The 16,045-nt window shown below is 32.8% G+C and overlaps 3 protein-coding genes across 3 annotated transcripts; 1 reads left to right on the top strand and 2 right to left on the bottom strand.

Annotated features, from left to right (window-relative positions):
* The first annotated feature begins 2,572 nt into the window (after positions 1-2,572).
* On the top strand, positions 2,573-5,049 carry LOC114186141 (uncharacterized). The gene is made up of 8 exons (XM_028074170.2): positions 2,573-2,974; positions 3,065-3,147; positions 3,297-3,305; positions 3,400-3,488; positions 3,562-3,635; positions 3,837-3,887; positions 3,982-4,058; positions 4,154-5,049. Exons 1-8 carry the CDS (start codon positions 2,754-2,756, stop codon positions 4,717-4,719), a joined length of 1,170 nt encoding a protein of 389 aa, XP_027929971.1. The 5' UTR covers positions 2,573-2,753; the 3' UTR covers positions 4,720-5,049.
* A 1,179-nt stretch (positions 5,050-6,228) lies between these two features.
* Positions 6,229-9,276, bottom strand: LOC114186257 (receptor-like protein 6). The gene has a single exon (XM_028074300.2). It carries the CDS (start codon positions 9,152-9,154, stop codon positions 6,335-6,337), a length of 2,820 nt encoding a protein of 939 aa, XP_027930101.2. The 5' UTR covers positions 9,155-9,276; the 3' UTR covers positions 6,229-6,334.
* A 565-nt stretch (positions 9,277-9,841) lies between these two features.
* On the bottom strand, positions 9,842-14,769 carry LOC114185700 (V-type proton ATPase subunit d2). The gene is made up of 10 exons (XM_028073575.2): positions 14,469-14,769; positions 13,573-13,693; positions 13,130-13,237; positions 12,948-13,050; positions 12,442-12,522; positions 12,253-12,338; positions 12,105-12,164; positions 11,934-11,982; positions 11,169-11,303; positions 9,842-10,261 (listed from the first exon to the last, which is right to left on the bottom strand). Exons 1-10 carry the CDS (start codon positions 14,647-14,649, stop codon positions 10,130-10,132), a joined length of 1,056 nt encoding a protein of 351 aa, XP_027929376.1. The 5' UTR covers positions 14,650-14,769; the 3' UTR covers positions 9,842-10,129.
* Positions 14,770-16,045: the final 1,276 nt, after the last annotated feature.

Below are 16,045 nucleotides of genomic sequence, written 5' to 3'. Positions count from 1 at the left end.
TGATATGGGTTACTGACTAAATCAGTCACCATTTCATTTTTTCTTGTAGTGAATTATCATATACTATTCCTAAATATCATTATATATATATATATATATAATTTTAACCACTTCAGACAGAATTTAAAGTGAAACAATTACATTATGATATATTATTCTACATGATGAAAATAAAAACAATAAATAAAAATATTAAAAAACTAACAAATGTGTGTTTTAGAAATAATTTGAGAGACTATCGAAAAAAATCACACAAAGGAAATCAAATGTATAACTAAGGTATGATAAGACAAAAAATATCTCAGAGAACTAAGAAAACTTTTCAAATATCAACATATATACTTAATGGTTGAAAAATAACGAAAATTACTTTAATGAAACAAAAGAGTTCTTCAAATTAAACAAAAATTAATAATAATAATAATAATAAGTAAAGAATTTTTTTTATATTACCTTAAATTGAGAGTATAAACATTCTCATGTGAAAGGAAAATTTATAATAAATAAAAATATTAAAAAATAATATAAATATTCAAATGTAAGGCATAATTTTTTTTATTAACATACATTATTTTAACATAATTACATAAAGGTTATGATAAGATAAAAAATATATTGGAGATGAGAATGAGTTTAATGACAAATGAAATAATTAAAAGAAATAAAAAATAGAATATATATATATATATATATATATATATATATATATATATATATATATATATATATATATATATATATGGGTTACTTGATTAATTGTGAATATTTTGATAATTTAAACGAGAATGAAGATATGGCGGGGACGGGTATTATGGCGGGTATATGTACATCCCCATACCCATCCCCATACCCAACTTAAAAAGTCGGGGATTCCCCATACCCATACCCATACCCAGTCAATGCGGGGATTCTCCGTCAAAACGGGGACGGGTTCGGGCAATACCCACGGGGACGAATTTATTTGCCATCTCTAAGGACAATGACATATTGTCACCTTCAGGATACATGGCTATGGCTTAAATAATTATTTTCCATTTTCTAAACTAAAAGCCACGTCTTGAAGCATGCGTTGAAAGACAAATTTTCTTTTTCTTAATTAATTAAACTAGTCCGTATCAGTAACCCAAATGCAAATAAAATACATATATAAAGATGCCAAGTTTTCAGCTCTATAACAGGTATTTAATCTAAATATATTGTCAACAATAAATAAATGACAAGATGAATATTTTATGAGCTTTCAGTCATTGGTAGCACCGTAAATTTTAGATAACGTGGTGTAAGCAAATTCTTTTCTGCCTCAAGAAAGATTCCAACTCGACTGTGATGAATCCAAGGGAAACACTATTATGCACCAAAGCATAAACCTTTTTATATTCAATATATATACTATATTCATGCTGTCTTTTTATTGTTAAATAACATATATAATTGAAGAAAACATTCCTGATCAATCCTGTCAGTTTCAAGTCAAACTTGCATTGTTTAATAATTACCAAATTGTTTGGGTTCCTTATACATTCTACATCTTCCAGGACTATTTTTCCTTTTCCAAAAACATATGTGTGTGACATGTTTGAAAATCACTTAAAAAGTACAAAAATTACGTTTGAGATATAAAAGTTACAATTACTAAAATCAGGTTAGGTATACATATGTTGCCTTAGTATGATATATAAGTTCTCCTAAAAACAGAGCATCCAAACATAATATATAAGATTTAGGTCATGATTTGCAAAGACGATTTTTTTTTTGTCTGAGTGATCTTCAAATACTATAATGCTTAAAACAATGGTTTAATTCTTGTATGAGTTCAGGTATACCTTCTTTTATTTATTAAATATTCTCTTTGCCCATAAAAAAACGTTACAGGACTCATGACCCAACATAATTTTATTAAATTGCAAACTCATCCATAAATTACTGTGACATTTCTCTATGTCTACTAATGAATAAAACCCAATTTATGAGAAAATATTTAAAAACCAAAGTTAAATAGTTTAGGAAAGGTATTTTTAAGGGCACGAGTACATCATGGTGCTTATTTTCACCATCATATATTAAGATAGAATTGTGTAGGGTGGGAGTGGATTATAGTATATTCATTATTGTTCCTGAAATAAAAATTTATTTTTATTCCTGAAATAAACACCATAATTAAGAAACAAACACGTTAATGGGTGTACGTTTTCTCATAGAAACAAACACCATAAGGAAACAATTTGTCAACCTAACCCTACTATTGGGTAAATCCTGGTCAAACTAAAGAAAAAGATTAAGCAATCTAGGTTTGTGAAAGCTTGAAACTATTAGTGAATGATTAACCAACCAGAGGGTTAATTAATATATAATAAACTCTATACAAACTTCACACCTATTAACTTTTGGCAAGCGAATCATAGCATCATTGAAAATGTGGGCGTGAATATGAAATGACTTTGAAAGAGGAGTTCTTATATTTATTATATATGGTAGGGGTGATTAGAATTCTCATGAAGCAAGTTCAAGACTCATGGACTTTGAGCTGGCAATAGGACAAGACAAACCCGACCGCTATACTTTCCCCGTTATTATCGTCCTCCTTGTTTCTAACAACAACATTGTAGCTAACAATAAATACAAAAACATAAAAAGACCAAAATAAGCATGCAAATTATAAGAACAACGCATAACTCACACACCTCTCATCAAGTTAAACACAGTTGAGAAGGAAAAAGCGTCTACCAAACAATCACAACATCACACTATAAGAAATGGAAATGATGAAAGATAACATTATAGGGAAGAACCAAATGTCCATGGCAGAAGGTGAGCTTCAAGCTACACGGTGTGTCAAGAGGCGAAGAAGAGAGGTTGCTGCAGCAGTTAGCAGTGGTGATGATAACAATCACCAGCAGTTACCAAAACAACATGGTGGTGAAAATTCTACAATCAACACAACAAAGAGAAGCTCAAAATTTCGTGGTGTTAGCAGGTGATATAAGAAAGAACTTCCTTGTTCTATAGTTTCAAAGAGCGTTAACTACTATGGTCTTGTGTCTAATTTGCTTAACTGTAATAACAGACATAGGTGGACTGGTCGGTATGAAGCTCACTTGTGGGACAAACTCTCATGGAACATAACACAGAAGAAAAAAGGGAAGCAAGGTAGAGTTCTTCCTTTTTGGTGTTTTAGCATCAATTGTTGCTCTATATATTTCTTACTTTCCTCATTCACTTGCTTTTCCTTGCTAACATACTAACATGATTATCCTTTTCGTTTGGAACTTCAACTGGAATTGGGATTGGTTTAACAGTTTACCTTGGTGAGTCATTTAATGATATGAGAGCCAAGATTTTGGTTTAATTATTCTGTCAATCAAGTTTAAGTTGACAATGATTTATCTTTCAATATCATAGGGGCTTATGATGAAGAAGAATCGGCTGCCAGAGCATATGATTTAGCTGCACTTAAGTATTGGGGAACTTCAACTTTCACCAATTTTCCAGTAAGTTGATAGTAACAGATTATATTTCATTTAGGTGCGAATATCCATCTAACGCTCCTTGTACTTTGAACAGATATCTGATTACGGGAAAGATATGGAAATAATGCAGACTATGACCAAGGAGGAGTATTTGGCAACTTTAAGGAGGTAAATAGTTATGGTTTTGTTCTCTAGGACACCTTGAGAAGGTGTAGGGAAGTAGCTGCAGTTTTATAAGAGACAGAAATAGTAGTATTTAAGTTGCAGCAGATAAAGTTATATAGATAAGTTTTGGTACACTTCTTTGGTTACTTCGTCATGAAAAAAACCGACTTCTTGACTCTGGTTATTTGAAAATTGATTTTGCAGAAAGAGCAGTGGATTTTCAAGAGGTGTGTCAAAGTATAGGGGTGTTGCAAGGTGCTTATTTCTGATCAATAAACACAAAAATTGACTTTTGAGTAGTTGCTTTGTGAAGGTGAATCAGTAATGAGTGTTGAATAATGTTTTGCAGGCACCACCACAATGGTAGATGGGAAGCAAGAATAGGAAGGGTTTTTGGAAACAAATATCTCTACCTTGGTACCTACGGTAAGTTAAATCTCCACAACAAACACACACAAAGCAAAGATATAGTTATGCTTCTTTCATTCATTAGCCTCAGCAAATTTTGTTGGCCACCATAGGCACCCAAGAGGAAGCTGCACGAGCTTATGACTTAGCGGCCATTGAGTACAGAGGGATCAATGCTGTGACAAACTTTGATTTGAGCACTTACATAAAATGGTTAAAGCCAGGAGGAGGAAGCACCCCAGAAGCAAAACTTGAAGCACATGCAGTACTAGAGGGTCAAAAGGTGGCATCCCCATCTAATTATTCTCTGACAGAAGAATCAAAATCTTCAGTCATTCACAACAGTTTTTTCAGCCTAGATTCTCTGAATTCCCCAGTAGGGCAAGAAAATTATGGAAGCAAACCCTACCCATTCTCAAGCAGCAAGTCATCTTCTCCCACTGCACTTGGCCTTCTTCTCCGCTCTTCGTTGTTTAGAGAATTGGTCAAAAAGAATTCAAGTGTATCTGGAGATGAAGCTGATGATGGGGAAGTCACAAAAGGTGAACAGCCACAGATAGGTAGTGATGATGATCTGGGTGGAATCTTCTTTGATAGCATTGGTGATATCCCATTTGTCTGTGATCCCAATAGATACAACTTAGAATTGCAAGAAAGAGACCTCCACTCAATATTTTGAACATAGATTGTCTAGATTCTGCTCTCAGTTTGTCTTCATCTCAGTTACTTCCAATTTTGGACATGGGAATAATGATAATTCTTAAAAGAACAGGTTTTATAGAGGGAATATGTACATGGAAGCCATAGTTAACAAGATCCATAGCAAGAAGAAATCCTCCCATGATATGTTTCAAAAAGGTTTTAAATTGTGTTTTTGGTTGTTAATATTGCATAAGGGCCAATTGTGTTGCTGCAATACATTATGAAGGTCTATTGTAAATAATTATATTGAATTTGTGCAAGATTTTCATTATATTCTGTAAATACTCAAGCCACTTGTAACATTAAATGGGAAGGAGAGTCTCATTTTCATGCTTAGTATTCAAGGATAAAATTGATAGAAATTTATCATGCTTTTAAGATTAATTTGTCTATCTAATAACTTAGTTAAACTCATATTATTACCTTTTGTTTTGAGTAGTGAATTATCAACGTATTTTGATGGTGATTTATAGGAAAATAGAGTGGAAAATACTTCAATATCTTTATTCTGCATGTACTTAACGATACTCTGTTTTAAGATATCCATAATTTGCACATAACGTAAAAGTTAAGCTTAAAAATAATTTAAAAACTCTCACCTCTTATCTCTCAGATATAATAAAATTGTAATCAAAATATTAAATTTTAAAAGAGATAATGCCTTAAAATGCAATACAATATAATTAGTAATATTTTTAAATTTTTTTATAGCATCAAAATAATTAATATATTTTAAGGAAGTTTGGTTTAATAGATTTTTACGAGAAAGAAATCAATATGTGAGCTGTGACGAATTCATCCAAATTCATGCCGTACTCATTTATCATGTATAAATATAGAATCTCAAGCAAAATTGATTATCAGTTGATTCGGCAATAGGATCCAATGTTCATACAATCAATGTAATGATTCAATATATTAAAGTAATCTCATTCAAATCCAAATTTAATATTTTAATCTAACAGACCTTTAAAAGTGGTATATTTTTACTGAACTAAAAATTGTATCTTTTTTTTATCAACAATGAAAAGTATATTAATTATATAGTACTTGTAGTGTTTCTATCTTTTTACACATTTAGACTATAAAAACCAGAAATATAAAGAAAAAAACAAATGTATGTAGTCTCTGTAATGTAAAAAGAAGAAGCTTAAATGAACCAGACGAAAGAGACATACACATCCAATACCAGCAAAAAAATAACATCGTGCTTAGTTTCTTTCTATAAACTTCCATGTTGAGTAAAAACTTTTGTTCAAAAGAGTGTTAATTGATGTAGGAGTTCTACCGTTTCAGCACCAATGGTTAAACTAAAAATTGTATGACCTTCGAAACAGGAACAATGGTGACATGACAATTAAGTAACAATAGGACTTGCACGCACAAAAAAAAAAGTTTCTGTCCTGCACATCCATTCAATTGTACAATGTAGTAAATGAAGCAATAAGCAACTCTTGCTAAACTGCATAAAACAATACGCACACTCTTGCTACCTAAATGCAATTATAATAATAAATGATAAGAAAGTACAAAAATGAAAGGCACAAATACAATGGAAAGAGCTCCCATCGTCACAATTTATTGGTTCACACTCAACAAACTCTTTTAAGCCAAGCTAATATCTGACGATTGAAAGAGCTTCCCAGTGCCAATCCCACAAGAAGTCCACCTCCATACCCAATCAGAACCACTTTCCAGTCAAATTCAATAAAAATTCCAGAGTTTATATCATCATCAGATGTGGAAGGTGGAACAAATGGCAGCTCTCCATCTTCCTCACATTTATTGATCGATGGATTAACACACAATTCTTGGTTTCCCTCAAATGAACTATTTTGGAAGGTTGCAAACTGCATATTTTGAGGTATAGGACCCGAAAGATTGTTAAAGGACACATTAAAGTGCGAAAGAAAGGTCAGTTCTTGCAAATGTAGGGGAATCTTCCCTGATAAAGCATTGAGAGAAAGGTCCAAAGTTTCAAGGTTTGAAAGCTTCCCTAAGGAAGAAGGAATGTTGCCACTAAGCATGTTGTTTGAAAGGTTCAACAAAACAAGACCAGTTAAGTTTCCTATAACATTTGGAATCTCCCCAGAGAATTTATTACCTGAAAGATTAATGACTATCAAGTTGTAAAACTCTTGGAGCTTTTCATAAACCAGGGTCGTCCCTTTGTTACACAGTGCAAATGAATACCCGTAAGAGCCATCCTTCAACGAGCTAAACCTTGCCAACATGTGATAATCAAACACCGTATAATATTCGTACTGTAATTGATTCTCGTTTGAAGCTTCCATTGATTTCCAATTCTGGATTGTTTTTGAAGGCAAACTTCCAGACAACTGATTGTGGGAAAGATCAATGATATGCAGTTTGGTAAATGTGCATGATGTAGGGCACCCTATGGATCCGTACAAATGATTATGATGTAAAGCAACAACTTTCAGCTCCGGAAGAGTTCCCAACCAACAGGGAAATGAATCATTGATTTGGTTATGGCTGACATCAATATACTCTAGCATTCTAATGTTTAGCAGTGCTCTTGGCAATTGACCCTGCAGATTGTTATTGCTTAAACCTATCATTCTTAGATCACTTGTCTTCGTATATGTCTCAGGAAAGGAGCCAGTCAATTTGTTTCCATTTAGCACTAAAATTTGCAGAAGTTTACTGGAACTTCCCAAACACGAGGGAACTCTGCCACTTAAGCTGTTAAATGACAAGTCAAGAAGCACAAGAGAGTTCAAATTGCATATTTGTGGATCTATTTTTCCAATTAATGAGTTGTAAGAAACAATTAAGCTCCGAAGGCTTGTTTTTCTCCAGATCCAGCTGGGGAATGAACTGACATTATTGTATGGCATGTAAATGTGTGATAGCTCAGCCAAGTCCCGAATAAAAAGTGGAAACTCACTCAAATTGCTTAATCCCAAACCTAACCCTTGAATTTTTGAAAGGCTTGCATTGGACGGATTTTTTCCACTAATTAACGACAATTTATTGAAACATAATTCAACCAGCACGAGCCTTTTTAGCTTTAGAAATTTATCCAGCTCTAATTCTCCCTTCAACAGATTACTGATCACAGAAACAGTTTCTAGGTTCTCAAGTTCGAAGAGAGAGATTGGAATTTCACCCCGAAGATTATTTTTTCCAAGATCCAAGGAAGCTAAATTGGTTAGGTTCATTATCCAAGATGGAATTGGTCCACTTAAATTGTTTTGATATAGGGATAATATTGATAATTGGGTGAGATTTGTGAAACAAAATGGGATTTCGTGGCCAATATTTACAAATTCCAGGCGCAAATCATTTAGTCCCGACAACTTACAAATCCATGATATGGTTTCAGTAGTAAATTCATTAAAACCAACTCTCAGGGTGCGTAGTTTGGTTACATTTAGCAAGAAAGAAGAAAGATCACCTCTGAATTTGTTGCCTCCAATATCTAGAAACGTAAGCTGAGTGAGGTTTCTAAATGAAGAAGGAATAGACCCAGAAAAATTGGAATATGATATTGATAAGCAATTCAAAGAATTGAGATTTCCAATCGATGCAGGAAGTGTACCGTAGAAACTTGTGGAATCAAGTTCTAATGTTGTAATTTGTGCACTTGAACGAAAATCAGGAAATGTGCCAGTGAGGTTTTGATTATTTCCCAAATTTAAATATCTCAAGTTTGGAAGATGGAATATTCCAGGTAGAAATTGCCCATGTAGTTCACAATGATAAAGAGAGACTTGCTGCAAAGATGTAAGATTTGTGAATGTATGGGGTACAGACGAGGAAATGGTTACATAATTAACACGAAAAACTTCAAGATTAGTTGAGTTTTGAATTAAGCTTCTTAGAGTAGATATTTTCAAACTCAAAAGATTGACTGGAACTAGAGAATCAGATGCACCACATAGATCAAGAGAAAGTAACTTGGACAAACGTGAAACTTGTTGCGGGATTTCACCAGAAAAATAGGTTTGAGAAAGGTTCAGATACCTTAACTGTGAAAGTTCACCAATTCGAGATGGAATTTGAGAGTAATTGAAGTGATTATCAGCAAGATCAAGGCTTTGAAGATGTTTGAGGCGAAAGAGAGTACTGTTTGCATCCATTGTACCGTAGATGTGGCTGCTACTAAGATCAATATTAATCACATGATTTGTGTGTTCATCACATTCAATTCCATCCCATGAGCAGCAATCAATGGCTGCATTCCAAGACGCCATTTTAGGATAACTGAAAAGATTATATGAAGAAGACTTACTGATAACAAAACTTTCCTTAAATTGCAACAAGGCACGACTTTCATGTTCGTGGCATTTGGTAGGAGCAACGAAAAGAAGACAATTAGTAGCTGTGAATGAAAACAATGAATAAAGGAAGAGAGAATATTTTGAGAGAGCAAAAGACCAATCCATTGTATTTTTTACTAACTTATAAGCTGAGATGAAGTAGGTGCTTTATATACTCGATTAATCTACTGTATACGCAAAAATATCTAATCACGTGCATTGACCTGTATTAAAAACTGAGAATGTTCAATGAGAGACGGCGCCGTGTGTATTGTGGTTAAGAACATAAAACTATAGTGACGCCAGGAGAATTTATTGCAGTGGGCTACGTGGCAACTGTTTCCACAAGAGAATTTATTTCATAGGAACATTTTGATGCCACACGACGCCACTACTACTAATTTATATCGGTGAATGTGTTTTGAAGTCATGATCAAAATTTATAAAATTAGAAAGAAGTTCGAAAATCCCGAAGTCAGCTATGCATTAAAAGTTAAAACTTAATCCTACAATAGTCCTATAACATCCAAACTAAAATGTATTGCAATTAATTAAGCAGTTTTTAAAATATCTGTCTTAACCATACATAATAATAAACACGCAAGTTTTACAGTAAAAGCTGAAAAGTCGCCTAGAAAGTCCATTAAGTATTTTTCTTCTCACAGAAGTTCACATGTTTTAGACTAAAAATAAATAGATTCACAATATGATAAAACAATATAGTGAAAAAAATACAAAAAAAGAAAAGAAAAAAAAGGGTCAAATCTTAGGCTAAATTCTAGTAGAAACAAAAGAAAGAGATTAAGACACAGATACATAGATCCCAGCTAGCAGGTTTATTGCATAGAAATATTTACTGTCAAATTCACAACATACAAATTGAATCTTAAGATCTTTAAAACTGAACATATTTCAATCAAAGTAGACTATAAAAATCTTCCTTCTATATTACAGAAGATCTTATCAGCATAAGATTAATTATTTTTATCTCAATCTTCTGAACAGTGGCTGTCTAGTGTCTACAAATGACAACTCAGATGGCGAATGCAGAAAGTCAATAAATTATCCCAACGAACACACAAACTATAACGAGCAATCCGATTAAAATATGAAGACAACACTGTCATGAACTCTGGACTTCTGATTCTGAGCAACACATTCTGAAATCCACATTAAATTCCTGATCTCCTGTTCCCTTAACCTCATATATGCGAAGAACACAGCATAATGAAACTGCAGTATTGACAAAATAGTACAACTTAATAAACAAAGAAAGAAAATTAGCTAACATTAAAATATTAAACTAACCCAATTCAAAACTGTCTGGTTCAGAAGGAAGAGGGAAGAAGGGAGGGATTTTAATGGAGGAGAAGAAAGCGGAAGGAAGGTGGATTTCTTATTTGTTTGGTTGAGAAAGGAGGAGGAAGGCGGATTTTTGTAGAGAAGGGCGGTAGCTTTTTTCTTGTTTGGTTCACAAGGACAGATAATAAATTTTAAAAATTAATTTACCTTGAGCATTTTTGGACAAACTTCCTCATAAGACATTCTAGACGAAAAATTAAGAAAAATAAATGAACTTTATAAACTAATATACACTTATGCATAAGTTATGAGATAGTTCCAACAAATTCGCTTACGCCTAACTTAATATTAACTTACGAGAATCTAATTTCATTTTTTCTTCCTATTTTTCTCTCCTAAAATTCCTTAAGCATAAGTTTGACCAAACAAACCCATTTGTATCATATAATTTGAACTTCAAAACATAAGTAGAGATATTTTAGCAATTATACTTGAAATGTTTTTAATATCCTCCCTTCCACTCTAAAGCCTATGTTGGGAGAGAGAAAAAATGAGGGACTTTGTTCCCTTCCCCTCTTAAAAATTAAATCAAACAACAAAAGTTTATATAAACCCTAGAGATATTTTAGCAATTATACTTGAAATGTTTTTAATATCCTCCCTTCCACTCTAAAGCCTATGTTGGTGGACAGAAAAAATGAGGGACTTTGTTCCCTTCCCCTCCTAAAAATTAAATCAAACAACAAAAGTTTATATAAACCCTTCCCTCCACATTTACCCCCAACCAAACACGATGTGCATTAGCCAAACATTATGATACTCAAAATTGTAAATGAACCTGTTGTTCAAACGCCAAGCAAAGCCTTTTCACCTCCTCCTCATAGAATGCCTTGTCAAGCATCTGACTTTCACCATATGATAGCTTAGCAAAAATAGATTGATAGGGCGGATATTTTTCCATGACAGCACGAACCTACATGAGCAACCAGATATAAGTTTAGGGCCCAAAAGTATTATTAAAAGAAATCGGACAGAAAAATGCTGACAATACTAATGCATTGATGGTTGATCATTTCAGGATAGATTCCAACAGAGAAGGATAAACAACCCATACAAAAGACCCTCCGGAAATTGGTAGCCAAAACCAAGGTGGCAATTTCAAATTACAAACGGAATAAGAAACAATCATAATATATCATTTATGCCTGTATGATAGAAGGTGCTCAAAAAAAGGAAAGCTTCAAAGTGACGTCACCGAAAAACATCTGCAAGGATCAATCAAAGACTCATGGGACAATTTCGCAACATGCTTATGTTGCTTAATCCATACAAATGTTTAAACCAAAAAACACATATATCATTAAAAAATCAAATACCAAAACATCTTTTGGTAAAAAGAACCATATCAACACTAGCAGTACATTCCACTAACTTGGCTATCAATAAAAACAAATCAATTACCCCAAGAAACACAAACTATCATGGCCTAAGAAAAGTACAAATTGAATGAAGCAAAACACCTCATACCTACCAACTTGACAACCTAAAACATCATGTCAATCATACGTACCTAAATCCGGTGTCTTAAGTAAATCATACATACCTGATCAATGTCCTCACAGATTGCAAGTTCCTCATGACCATATGGGTATCTGTTTAAAATAAGTCAATCATTACCAAAAGAATCATGCCAAAGGATTATACAAACATTGCTAATGTGTGTACAGAGGGACGGAGAGAGAGAGAGAGAGAGAGCTGGGGTTTAAGAACATACAGCAAACCAAAATTAGAGTACAATTTTCTACGGTCATCTCTTGTCAGCTCAGTACCAATGCTGCACAAAGTAAAAACCATGGATGCCAGTTATACAAGTATCCAGATTAACTAAAAGGCAATTGAAAATCATTTTACTTTTCATATACCTATTTATGGTGATATTCACAGCCCTTCTATCAGCCTCAAAAGCTAGAAGATCAGACATTATCTCAGCTGTGGCACCACCAAGTTTCTGCTCAGGAATAACATTAAGATTGATGAAAATCAGACACGCAAAAACCGTAACAAGAGAGTACATATATGTAGTGGATAACAAAGTGCCTCAGACCCTTCACCTGACAAAATCTGTAGAAGTCTTCAAGGTATGCCTTATAAAGAGTGTTCCTCATTATTTCAATGTTCATATCATCCAAGTCCTAAAGACATAAAGAATATAATAACAACATATCATATCAGTAGAAGTCCAGTTTCACACAACTATTGTGAGCATAAATCTAACAATTAAACTAGTACAAAAGAAACAAGTAACCGTTACATAAACTATAAAGCAACAAGGTATAGATCCCAATATTCCAGCAAACATATAACCAAAAAAAAGGTAGCGTATGAAAGTAGGCCTCATTAGGGAACCGACACCTTGTTTCCATTAGATTCCCAATCATTTTGTATGATTGTATCGAAGATTCTTCAAAATCTTTATTATCACTATCTATACATTAGGAGATGCAGATCTATATTATTTGCAGCTTCTTCACAGTACTAACTACTAAAATCCTTTAACACTATCACATATCAATTAAATAAAATAAAATAAAAGGGGATAATTGAAAAGATGGTTTACCTCTGATGTAATGCACTCAGAAAAGTACGGAGCTAGAGGAGTGTCAACAAGAACCAACCTGTATAGCTCCCGCATATTCTGAGCAACAGCCAGAGTAGCAATACTGCAACAGAAAGCGGAAAAAAATTAAAAGTCTAACTGCTTACAGTCAACGTATTGAAAACTATATAGAATATACTTACCTGTCAAACATGCCGAGTGGATGGCATTTTTCTAGTAATTCTTGAACATCTCTCTCATGCAAAGTGCCAGTAACAATCAAAACAACATTGTCTATCATGTGACCATAACTGCAGGAAGAAAACAGAAAGTACATCAGTTTCAACTTTTCCCTTTTCGGTGGAATGATAACAGAAATTGGATCAAAATAAAATGAGCCACAAAAGACTCATCAGCCAGAGGAAATTCTGATCTGAATTAAACTTTTACACAAGGAGGCAGAGCTAATGCCGACACTAGTTGAGTTGCTAACAAGTTACCGTTACGGGAAATAAGACTACTTGAATGATTCAAATTTAAGCCTCCTCTAGCTCAACCTATATAATATTATCACTATAAAGATGACATGACAGCGTAAATCCGTAAATAAAGAGACGACAAACAGAGAAGGGAAAAGATCACATACGTGATATACTCTAAAAAAGTTGACAAGGGTTCTGTGGCTTGGCATAGCATGTTCTTGTAATCATCAACCAGCTTAAGAGTACACTTCTCTACAATCGTGGTGGTATGCAGTGGAGAAGGTTCTGCAATAGTTACTCATCAGCCATCAGTATATAACAATAATCAGAATTATATCTTGTCAGCTAGTAAACACCATTTCGCTAATACAAAATCAACAGAACGTACACAATTTTTTAACTCAGTAATAAAATAATTTATTTACGCAGGAAGCAACAGATAACTTTAAAAAATGGATCACTTCAGGGAAAAATATAACACAAGAAACAAACAAGACAACTTATTTTTGTTTCCCGCAAATATCTTCCTTCCATATAGAAGGAAATCCTACTCAAGACACAATCAGGCACTATATGAATACCTCTCGAATTTTCATTAGAGCAATCCTGTCTGAGACACCATCGAGACGTCTCTCCAAACAAGCATTTGAACCTTAGTTCGCCATGTTATGAAGATTAGCCCCTCTACTAAACCCAATCTCATTGGAGAATCACACTAAGGTTCACGACATGAATATATAATGATGAAGTAACACCAATGAAAACTTAAACCAAAAACCTAGATCACAAGCTTTTACGAATCTCCAAGTACTAGATTCGGTTATATTACATAACATCTCCTACAAATTTTGAGAAACATTCCTTATCACATATTCACTTCAAATCCACACACGTGTCGAACACAGTTATCGCGATATTGTAGAAGCATTCACTTTCAGGAGAACAGAGATTAGAGAAACACAATAATCACAAGCACACTAATATCCAATAAATAAGTAATTAATGATAAATTGAGATTGGTGATGGATGAGGGAGAGGGCGCGGATTGGAGAAAACGCACCGTTTTGTAGGTAAGGGCCGTACTCGGTGGCGGAGAGGTGCATCTTGATGTCGTCGAGGGTTTCGCATTGGCAAAGGTTGTTGTAATCGGCGGTCGTGAGGAGACCGGCACGGTGGCCGCGGACGATAGCTTCGAGAAACCCACCATGGATGTTGAAAGTGAGAGCTTCGAATCCGTACATCTCGGATCGGATCTAATGTGCGTCGCGGATCTCGAATTGGTTGAAGGAAAGGGAACCAGATAAAGGATGAGAAGCTCCTCCTTCGGGAAATTTCTGCAAGGAGATGAATGAATGAATAATATTTCTGAGAAATATCAACAAATTGTATTCCCTCTTTTTTTATTTCTTTTATTTAATTAATTAATGGTTTGAACAGTGCAGTGTGTTTTGCACTTTTACATTGAGAAAATAAATTGTGAAAAACATATATTCACAAACTAACAATAGACGGTAAAATCATGGTTTTATAAAGATTCAAGGTAGTAAGAATTGAACTAATTTCAATAAACTATTTCTTTTATTCTTTTAATACATCATAATCCTAAACAGCATTCATAACAAATTTAAAATCATACACGTAAATTCTAAAATTTAAAGTGTACTTCAAAGGCCATAAATCATAATATACAAAAAAGGAAAGTAAGTTAGATAAAAAAAATCTAATAAATCATATTTGAGTTTAAAAAATTATAATTCTCTTAAAAAATATATACATATCTTTGTTAATATTATTTTTTTTTTAACTTGTCAATCATTGTATGTTTTATCTAATGAGAATTTATTTCATGGGTTGTATGTTAGTTTGATTAAATATAATCATTTGAAAAGGTTTAGATGAGGTAGTGGATCAATTCCCATTTAATCAATTGAATCAACCAATTCCTTCAATTATGTTTTGATTAGAACAGTACAAGGTTTAATCAGCTTGAATTAATTCAAAATGTTAATATGAAAACTTACTTTAAGAATTTGTTTTTATTTTTTTTAATTTAAATAATATGATGTGTAAAAATAGAGTTTTAAAACCGTATACAGACTTTAATATCTCAAATTTGTATTTAATATTTAATATTTTATATAAAACATCATATCAAAAATACATAAAAAATAAAGTTGTTTTTTAATAATAATATATTCATAATAAGTGTTGAATGGTTTAACGAATTTGTTAGTTTTCAAAATATTGTCATAAAACTTATATCACTAAGAAGTTCTAATTAAATGATTACGAAAATAATTTTATAGTGAAAGTACATAGTTATTAAACTGATTTTATAACGATTACTTTAAAAATATGTTTGCAATATTTTTATTGGTATAATTAAAACTAATAATTGTATAAAAATTAATTTTATTATTTAAATTGGGATATGAAAACATGAACAAGGTCATCTCTACTTTTTTTTTTCCAAGAAATGGATATAACCATGTTGCATTTTTATGTTTGAAATACTTGTACAAAATAACTTGAATAAGAAAGTTACAATGTGTTAGAAAAAAACACTAATATTCCGAAAGAAATTAACATTTGAAAACAATAAATAAAGTAACATTTTAAAAGAAAAAAACATATGAT

This window comes from Vigna unguiculata, chromosome 5 (genome assembly GCF_037176805.1).
Source record: "Vigna unguiculata cultivar grain cowpea cultivar isolate G323 ecotype 2 chromosome 5, ASM3717680v1, whole genome shotgun sequence".
Lineage (NCBI taxonomy): Eukaryota > Viridiplantae > Streptophyta > Magnoliopsida > Fabales > Fabaceae > Vigna > Vigna unguiculata.
Note: the sequence above shows the minus strand (reverse complement) of the source record. Positions and strands in the feature narration are given on the sequence as shown.

Bases quoted from the DNA above. Each gene is read 5' to 3' on its own strand.
- LOC114186141 (XM_028074170.2), top strand. From the start codon at position 2,754: ATGGAAATGATGAAAGATAACATTATAGGGAAGAACCAAATGTCCATG. The intron at 3,636-3,836 runs GTAAATAGTTAT...TTGATTTTGCAG, and splicing joins TATTTGGCAACTTTAAGGAG to AAAGAGCAGTGGATTTTCAA. The intron at 4,059-4,153 runs GTAAGTTAAATC...TGGCCACCATAG, and splicing joins TCTCTACCTTGGTACCTACG to GCACCCAAGAGGAAGCTGCA.
- LOC114186257 (XM_028074300.2), bottom strand. From the start codon at position 9,154: ATGGATTGGTCTTTTGCTCTCTCAAAATATTCTCTCTTCCTTTATTCA.
- LOC114185700 (XM_028073575.2), bottom strand. From the start codon at position 14,649: ATGTACGGATTCGAAGCTCTCACTTTCAACATCCATGGTGGGTTTCTC. The intron at 13,238-13,572 runs GTATGTGATCTT...TTCTTCCTGCAG, and splicing joins ACTTTTTTAGAGTATATCAC to TTATGGTCACATGATAGACA. The intron at 12,523-12,947 runs GTAAACCATCTT...TTATGTCTTTAG, and splicing joins CTGAGTGCATTACATCAGAG to GACTTGGATGATATGAACAT.